General features: G+C 35.6%; 1 protein-coding gene across 1 annotated transcript; it reads right to left on the reverse strand.

Moving 5' to 3' along the window:
• Window positions 1-4,819: 4,819 nt before the first annotated feature.
• LOC125123968 (olfactory receptor 5B3-like) lies at window positions 4,820-5,765 on the reverse strand. The gene is given in 2 exon segments (XM_047774142.1): window positions 4,820-4,945; window positions 4,947-5,765. Coding segments are annotated over 2 exon segments (945 nt in total).
• Window positions 5,766-10,511: the final 4,746 nt, after the last annotated feature.

Raw genomic sequence — 10,511 nt, forward strand, 5'->3', positions numbered from 1 at the left:
ATTGTTTACACTGATTTCCTTACTACTCCTTGACATTTTCAAGCATGTCTCAGGGCCTTTGCACTTGCTGTTCCCTGTACCTGGAATGTTCCTTCACTCTCTTTATTTTTCTGTTTAAATATTACCCTACCATAAAGGTATTCCTTGGTCGCCTTTATAAAAAGTAAAATATATGCTCTCCATTGACATTTTCTTCTCACCCTGTTCCATGCTGCACATAAACCTCTATCAACTATACATTGTTTGCATATATATATATATATATATATATATATATATATATATATATATGTATCTTCAAATGAGATCATAAATTCCATATGAGAAATAATTTCTTCTGCTTTGTTCTTAACTCTGTCCTCAGTCCCTAAATGAATTGCTTGATCATAGGAAAGTTAAATATATACTTTTTAAATGAACAAATGAAAGAAAGAAGATTTTAGTTATGTCAATATATAAGTTCAGTTATATAAATATATTAAATATTTGAATCATGGATATTATAATTCATTCATGAAATAAATCTACATAGAATTAGAGAGCATTTCAAGAGACACAACTGATGTTCTCTTTCGTTGAAATATTTTTGTATACATTCTCACTTGGCACTTTTATTTTACTTTATTTTTATTTTTTAATTTTAATTTTAATTTTTTGTCTTTCATCTTATTTTTTTAGGGTTGCACCCACAGCGTACGGAGGTTCCCAGGTAGGGGTCTAATTGGAGTTGTTGCTGCGGGCCTACACCAGAGCCACAGAAATGCAAGATCCGAGCTGAGTCTGCAACCTACACCACAGCTCACGGCAATGCCAGATCCTTTAACCCACTGAGCAAGGCCAGGGATTGAGTCTGCAATCTCATGGTTCCTAGTCAGATTCATTTCTGCTGTGCCATGACAGGAACTCCTTATTTTACTTTATTTTAAATTTTTTAATTAGTCAATTTACAATGCTCTGTTGATTTCTGCTGTACAGCAAAGGGACACAGTTATTATATATATATATACATATATATATACAACACACACACATACATACACATATGTACATACGTATACATTTATATATGTAATTTATATATATATATACACCCATGTATATATATTTATACACACACACACACACACACACACACATATATATATATACACACATTCTTTTTCTCACATTATCCTTCATCATGTTCCATCACAAGTGATTGGATATAGTTCCCTGTGCTACACAGCAGGATCTCATTGCTTATCTACTCCAAATGCAATAGTTTGCATCTACTAACCTTAAACTCCCATTCCATCCCACTCCCTCCCCTTCCCCCTCCCCCTTGGCAACCACAGGTCTGTTCTCCATGTCCATGAACTTGTTTCTTTTCTGTAAATATGTTCATTTGTTCGATATATTAGATTTCAGATGTACTCACTTGGTGTTTTAATTCCCACTTTTGGGTGCCATGATTATCTGGAAATTTTGTCATCATTCCTTAGGAATGATGCCTCATTGACTAAGTAGCACACTAAAAAGATTCTATTTAGTAAGTCAGAAAAATAAAGTATGAAACTATTTTAAAGCTTAATATCTGATTCTGTTTGGAAAATTACTTCATACCCACTGGTAATCCAGTTCATTCCAGTGATTCCAAGTATACATAATGTAAACATAATAATCCTTATCAATAATAAGCAATCTACATTTAATATCCTAGTTGAATAATGTTTATTATTGACCCTCAGGGGAACTCAATTCTATAATAAAGCTACCCATAGGAATTTGCATTGGTATTCTCTTTTCTGCCTCTGCATACTTAGAGGTTTTCATGTGCTCAGTATTTGTAAGATTATGTTTGGATGTACTACGATTGTCATACTGACACTAGTGTGGTCAGAGTGTTGTAATCCAAATATTCCCTCTGACTCTATGTTGAATAGATATGCATCTTCTATTGGAACCATTTAAAAATTAATTTTAATAAAAGCTTTTAGAATTTTTTAGAATTATAGAAGAGGAGCAAAGATACTGTAAGAGTCCCCACATACTCCTATTCCAGTTTACCCTAAAGTTATCATCTTATATGACCTTAGTACATGTGTCAATACAAAGAATCTAACATTCGCACATTGTTCTTAACTGTATCCCATACTTTATTTGGATTTCACTGATTTTTCCTCTAACATCCTTTTTCTGGACCAGGATCTTTTACTTGGTAACATGTAGGGAAATAAAAATGGTTACGGTTTTATGCTATTGTTTTGGGTGGTGTTTTACGAGCAGCATAGAACAGATATAGACTCTATTAAGTTGAAGGAGAAAGCCAGGGGATAAGGAGACAAATGAAGGCTAAGCAGTTATGTCTGAGAAAGAAATGTGGATGTGATGACTAACATTCAACCCACTATTAGCAATTCAGAGGAAACCTTCAGATTATTGAGGAAATGTTATTGGCAAGAAAGCTATGAGCTTACATTTTAAAAATCTTTGGATGACCAAATTAGAACAACTCTAGAAACTCAAAATTTCAAGTGTGGAATTAATCTACAAAAGCTGAATAGTCCTCTAAGAGATCATATGCCCAACAGGCACTTAAACTCCTTGCTGTGGCCATCAACTTCACATAAAAACATTACATAAAACAGTGCTCAATATAGTCCCACTTGTTCCAGGGAAAAACCTTTGCCCCTAGCATTGAAAAATCCCATGTTAATTAAATGCTTGCCAATTTGACACCAGTCCAGTATTCCATATTTTGCACCCTGTAAAACTTACTGTTATCACATCTGTAAACCTCTGCTAACATCCAAGTAAATGAGAGATGGTTTCCTCTGCTGGAAAAATAAAAAGAAACCAGACTCTGTTAATATTTTCTCAGATTTCATTTTGTCTTTGACACTCTTTAGAAATTGTCATAAAGAATAATGGGTAAGAAAAAACAACATGCGACAGGTAGACCAGCGACCAAGAAAATCAATGGAAAATGGAATTCTCCCTAGAGATAAAAATCAAAGTCTCATAATGAAGTATCTCCCACCATCACCAAGGCTGAGAAGCCTTGATGATGCTAATTCAGCAGAATTTCAAAACTGACCAGTGCATTTCCATTCTTCTCTTTCATAGAAGGGAATTCTCTTTTTCAAATTACTTTTACCATACTCTAACATCATACACTGAATGTGAAAGTAGGATGAGCTTATCACAGAGCCACACTTGGACTGAATGGAGAGGACTATTATGATGAGATCTGGTGTGTTCAGGGTGGTGTGGCCATAGACTGGAGAGGACCATTAAACCTCTTCAATATCCTGGATGTTGAGCTTTCACAGGTATTTGTTGGGATTTAAGTTGTCTCCCTAAGGGAGGTGGATAATATGTTGTGTGTGTGTGTGTGTGTGTGTGTAAAAGTAAAATGGATATTTGATATGCATCAGCAAGACAATGGAAGGTAATTTTTTTCATTGAAGTATAGTTGGTTTACAGTAATGTGCCAACTTCTGTACAGCATAGTGACCCAGTCATATATGTATATGCATAAATATGCATACATATATTCTTTTTCTCATACTATATTCCATCATGTTCTATAATAAGAAATTGGATTTAGTTCCCTGTGCTGTACAGCAGGACTTCATTGCTTATCCATTCTAAGTGTAATAGTTTCCATCTACAAAACCTAAACTCTCTGCCCATCCCACTTGCTCCCCTCTCCCTCTTGGCAACCACATGTTTTTTCTCTATGTCTGTGAGTCTGTTTCTGTTTTATAGGTAGGTTCATTTGTGCCATATTTTAGATTCCACATGTAAGCAATATCATATAGTATTTCTCTTTCTCTTTCCGACTTCATTTAGTATGATAATCTCTAGTTGCAGCCGTGTTGCTACAAATGTCATTATGTCATTCTTTTTTTATGGCTGAGTAGTATTCCTTGATAGTTTTTGTCATGTGCCAAAATATTTTCTTTTTCCTCTTGGATGTATAACTACATGTAATTTCTCAGCCTTCATGCAATTAGTTGTGGTCATGTGATTGTATTCTGGACAATGAAATGTATGACTTATGTCTCACTTCCAAGTCTGGCCCTGTGACCCTCTGTTTATTCTCTTTCATTGTCATCAGCTGGATAATGAATCTGTGCCAGAGGAGATAGCAGAGCCATTAAACAGAAAGAATGGGTGACTGTTCTACTGAATTTCTGTGGAACAACTAAATGAATAATATGAGAGGAAGAAGGACTTTGCTTGTACAACAGCTAATATTATTTATACCAACTAATGCAGATTTCTTGAAGAAAATCTAGATACTCTTGGCAGAAAGTGGGAGGATATTGTGACAGGAAACACTGTGAAATATCTACAACACAATTTAATTCCACAAATATTTATTCATTAATCTCCAGTCATCTTCTAAAACATAACTAGGGGAAAAACCATTAATACAGGTTTTGCCGAAAAAAGGCCCATTCTAACCAAATTTTCTCTTCTAAGAAAACATGCTAAAATCCTCTGCGCTTATTACATATGCTTTATTCATGGGTTTGTGTATCCATTGTTGCAAAGACATATGGTAGTGGAAATGTGAGCATATGAATAAGTCAAATATAATTAATAAGATTTATTACAAGCGGAGAACCAAAATAACTTCAGTCTCTTTTGGACAGCGTCATTCAGATTATTATATATTTGGATCTGATATTTCCTTTTTTCCTGATAATAGACTTTTGAAGGAGAAATGGGCTACATCAGTAATTTAGGTGCAGAATGGGCCTTAAAATGTGAGTTACTGTAGGTGAAAGATCTGAGAGGAATGAAACTGGCTCATTTGGAGCCTATGATTTTAAAAGGTGAAGCCAATAGACAATTTTGCCTTCTCAACTACCTTCTTGAATGCATTTTTGACCTCTTTGTTCCTTAAACTATAGACCAGGGGGTTTAGCGTGGGGATGACCATGCCATAGAATACAAGATGCAATTTTGTCTGTGTCTGTGGAATGGCTGGGACTGGCCTGTAAGTACATGAAGATGACTTTTCCGTAAAAGATGGAGACGGCAGTGAGGTGGGAAGCACAGGTTGACAAAGCCTTAAGGTATCCCTCTATTGAGTGCATCTTCAGGGTGGTGATAAATATGAACAGGTAGGAAACCAAGATAACCAGGAGAGCAAAGAAGATATTGAAGCTTGCCACAACAACAAGAATCAGCTCACTAATATGTCTATCAGAGCAAGAGAGGGCCATGACAGCTGGAATGTCACAGAAAAAGTGATGTACTAGATTGGACCTACAGAAAGAGAGACTGAATGTATCCCTAACATGGATGGAAGCATTCAGAAAACTATGAACATAGGAGCCTATGGCCAGCCATGCACACACACCTGTCGTCATTGTGGTGGTATAATGGAGGGGTTTGCACACTGCTGTGAAGCGATCATAAGCCATTGATGCCAAAAGAAAATTTTCTACAGTGCCCAGGGCTACAAAAAAGAACATCTGAGCAGCACATGCATTGTAGGAGATAACCTTATCCCCTATAAGGAACCCAGCCATCACCTTGGGAGTGACAGCTGTAGAGTAACAAAAGTCCACCAAAGACAGATGACTAAGGAAAAAGTACATGGGAATATGGAGACGAGGGTCCATGAGAATCAAAACGATCATCCCCAGGTTTCCAACCACATTGATGAGGTAAATGAGAGTAAACATGATAAAGAGTGGAACCTGCAGTTCTGGGGCATTGGTGAGTCCTAGCAGGATAAATTCAGTCACTTCTGTATAGTTCTCCATGGATGTTGTTTGGGAATCAAAGCATGCCCTATAGCAATGAGAAATAAAGAAACAGAGTGATAAACAAAAATCAAATGGAGAGAAATTGAAAGAGATAGATAGCTAGATGAAGGATGGAGTGCATTATTTAATTATGGCAGTATTACAACTTCATTATAATTCAGGTAATGTATGGGTTTGACAACAAAATTTAATGCCTTCATTATAGAGTTATACATTGTTGAAACTGAAGGATCTTCATGGGTCTGAATTTTATAAACCTGTAAGTTGAAATGTGGAAAAATTAATGTCTTGATCAATATGTGTCATTTCAGTTCCCTGAGTCTAGGAAGTGCTAACCCTTCTATGCTGCTGTTGTGTCAGGAACTGCCTTATACCCTTTACACATATATCAATTTATTTTTCTCAATAACTCTATAGGATCGAATAGTTACCCACATTTAACTAATGAAGCACAGAAAGTGAGTAATGTATTTAAGTTTACAAACTTATCACTGTCTAAGCCACGTTTTGTACATAGGAAGAGTTGTTCTTTGGTCCACTGGTCTTAACTAAATTTAAATAAAATTGAATTTAACTCAATTTATAATTACTCCTTGTCTCCACAGATCCAAACTCAGTGTGTGGGGTTTCACAATTAAGTAGCTGAGACGTATATGTGTAGTAGATCAAGTGAGATAACTGCAGCAGTAGGTCCATGTACAACCAGCAGAGTCAATTCTGAGGGTAAAACACAGCATTATGCATAAAGCTGGGGCTCTGGAAAGAGGTGGATATCAGTCCTACCATTTACTGCCCAAGAATTAGTCAGTCTAACCTAAGTACCTGATTCTGACTTTCTCCATATGTAACATGAAGATTGTCGTGAGATCAACCTCAAGGTATTATTGTGAGAATTAAATGAAATAATACATTAAAAGCAATGAATAAAATGCTAGGTGTTTGGCATCATCTAAGTGTTAGCTGTGATATTATTTTTAGAATGGAATGATAACCTCTATGTTTGAGAAAGGTAGGTGATGAAAGTCAGGCATTTGGATAGAAATGAGTTTTGAGTCTTACAGCCTCTCTCTTCAGCTTCCTATTCCACCCACTCCACCCGCTGAAATTTTTGGTGCCCTCCCATGTTTCTCAGTCTGTTGATCCTCTTTCAGCATGAGTGGCTCTTCCACTCATTCCATATGAGCCATTTGTTTGCTTATTATCTTTCTTAAAATCTGCATTTTAGGATGAGTTGACCGTCTCCTTTCTTACCCTCATCTTTCCCTTCATTACTATCATCTCATAGTTAAACAACAGAGATCAAGATTGAAAGCTCCTAGTTTGTTATCTTTCTTTAGTCTGCAGGTCTATTTTGGTGGTGCGTTCCAAGGTTAAAAAAATTATATGAATGTCTTCTTGTATGGGAACAATGCTTTAAATCTTTTTTTTTTTTTTTTTTTTTGCAGCACCCATGGAATGAGGAAGTTCCTGGACCAGAGATCAAACATGCATCACAGCAGTGACAATGCTGAATCCTTAATGACTAGGGCACCAGGGAAATGTGAAATTTTTTCTTATTTGAATTTAATGCCTCTGGAAGGACATCCGTCACTTGCTGATTATTCTCTCCTATCCTTCTTCTAATGCTTTCACATCTTCATTTTACAAGCCTAGGGCATTGGTAGTATAGTAGTGAGCATAACTATCTTCTCTTCTATGAGCCCAACCCTTGCAGTCATTGTTTTCCAATCGTTGACAATCATAACTGCCTATAGAGTATAGTATGTCTTACAAACAATATTAAGAGCTAAATGCATGTATAATTTTATTTGTGTATGTATGCACATGTATATTTATCCATATGTTTATATATGTAAATATGTATGTATACAGACACATATCTTTTCATTTAATCCTCAGTAATATTATAAGGTAGATATTATAATTATCATAATTTTCCCAATAAGAGAACAAAGGTTTGTGAAACTATATAAAGCTGTATAATTACACAGTTATTTTTTCAGTTTTCTTCTAATTTTTATTTTTATTTATTGTTTAAAATTTTATTGGAATATAATTGACTTACCATGTATTAGTTTCAGGTATATAGCAAAGTGATTCAGTTATATATATGTTTATATGTACAGTTATACATATTTTTATATATATCCATTCTTTTTTTCCATAGAGGTTATTACAAACTATTGAGGGATTTCCCTGTGCTATAAGTAGGTTCTTGTTAATTATCTATTTTATACAATTGTATGTTAATATGAGGAAGAATCGGGAGTCAAGATTAAAACCCAGCTGTGAGCAAATCAAAAGCTTGTGCTTTTAACCAGTTCACCATCAGCATTTGTAAATGTACTATTTATAAAAACGGTGAGATTATGGGGAAAGGACTACAATGGAGTTAGAATTTTGCTAATTCAATTATAATACTGCTGTGGTTTAAATAAGTGTTATCTTTCTAATTCTTTATAATGATTTTTATTTTTTACATTATAGCTGATTTACAGTGTTTAGTCAATATTCTACTATACAGCAAGGTGACCAGGTCACCCATACATGTATACATTCTCTTTCTGATTTTTTTCTTTTTTTTTTCCTGTTGTTTTGTTTTTGCCTCCAGTGAGAGAGATACTAAGATGAAATTAACAGTTAATAACAGCATTACCTATCATTTCCCCTCCCCTTTTTTGCTAATTTTTTTTTTTTTAGGAAAGAAGCATGATGATCTTCCACAAATATTGCTCAATTCCCTTTGTAAGGAAGTTTTGACATTTAAACCCCAGCCTCAACTCACTGTTTTAGAAAAAAATGTTCAAAATATCTATTTCTGTGCCCAAATCTGCCCCACAGATGCTTGCATGAATTTCACTTCTCACTAAAGATGGCTATGAAATAGAAGCTTACCCTGCTGTTGGAAAAGAAGAGACAGTCAGTGCTGAATAGTGGGTCTGAAATCAGACACGTAGTCATGGATACAGGCAGAGATCTCTGTCAGGTCCTGGTTAAAAGATTCCAAGACTCCAAGATAGGTAAAGAGGGAGGAAAGACACGAATACGGAGTTAGAAACCCAGGTAACAGCCCAGAATCCACCATGAATTCTGACTGTGTTCTTGGAGGAGTCCCTTGTCTTCTCTTTATTTGAAAAATAAATAATAAAATTACCTCTTCCACGTATTTTACAGAATTGTGCCTGTACTTAGCAACTGAGGGAAGCTCCGTAAAACATTTTGCTGAGAGTTTATCATTTTAAAGTCAATCAATATCATAGCACATCTTCAGGGTGGATTTTTGTAAGCAGTTTTAAGTACAAAACAACTTATACTTATGTGTGTGTTTACAGCTACTACACTCAGGTGAATAAATGATGGCCAAGGGGGCTCCGGACGTAGCCTGGTCACCCTAAGATGATGTAACACCGTGTCCTATTGGGATTTTGGAGGCTAGCTCGTGGGAATCAGAAGGGAGTTATAGAAACAGAATTCTCTGAGGCTCTTCCCTGTGAGGGCGTCCATAGATCTCATTCCACAGTCTTAGTGAAGAAGTAATTTAATTGTGGGATCTAACTGGAAATGTTGAGAGTGTACCCATGGTTTTCTTATGACTTGTTTCTTCCTAATTTTCTAACTAAAGTATCATGTACAAACAATTAATATCCACAATTTTCAGTGTATGATTCTAAGAGTTTGGTCAGATCAACTTGGTCATGTAACCACTACCAGCATCACAACAGAGAAAAGTTCTGTTTACTAAACAAAAATCTGAAGATTTTTGTGCCAAGGGCAGGAGAGGCTCAATGTCTTGAGCTCCAGCAGTCGAGCAGAGAATGAATTCACCCTTCCTCCACCTTTTTGTCTTATTCAGGCCACAGTGAATTGGATGACGTCTGGCCAGGTTGGGCAGGGCCATCTACTTCCCTCCATTCACCAATTCGTAACCCACTAAGCCGCAGTGGAAACACCCCCTCCTTTATTGTCTTGATGCTTTCCTTTGTGCTTGGTGATTTTTTTTTGTAGTGACATGCTGAGATTCCTTTCCCATTTTCCTTTCTGTGTCTTCCACTGCCACTTTCTTTGTGATTATCCTGGAGCTTATGTAAGACATCTTGTAGTCAAAACAGTTATTTTAAACTCAAAGGAACTTCCATCATATGCAAAACTGTATTCTTTTATTCGTCCCCTCCTCTTTAGTTTACTGATATCACAGATTATATATTTTTATATTTTGTATCCAGTAATAATAGTTTTTTTTAAATAATGATTTTTATTTTTCTATTATAGTTGGTTTACAGTGTTCTGTCAATTTTCTAATGTGCAGCAAAGTGACCCAGTCACACACAGATATGTACATTCTTTTTCTCACATTATCCTCCATCATGCTCCATCACAAGCGACTAGATATAATTCCCAGTGTTATTCAGCAGGATCTCATTGGTTATCCACTCCAAATGCAATAGGTTACATCTATTAACCCCGGATTCCCAGTCCATCCCACTCTCCCATTATAGTTATTTTATTCTGCTTATCTTTTAAATTCTATATTAGAATTCAAAGGGATTTATGCTCCTCAGTGTCAGTACCGCAGAATTCTGTATTTGTCTCTGCACTTACCATTACTAGTGAGGTTTATACTTCCATATGCCGTTGCATTTCTGCATAACATACTTTCATTTCAACTTGAAGAACTGCTTTTAGAGTTTCTTATCAGGAAGCTTTTTTTTTTTAAGTCAGAGTATAATTGACATAAAATGTTAC

The sequence above is a fragment of the Phacochoerus africanus genome, chromosome 4, assembly GCF_016906955.1.
Source record: "Phacochoerus africanus isolate WHEZ1 chromosome 4, ROS_Pafr_v1, whole genome shotgun sequence".
Taxonomy (NCBI): domain Eukaryota; kingdom Metazoa; phylum Chordata; class Mammalia; order Artiodactyla; family Suidae; genus Phacochoerus; species Phacochoerus africanus.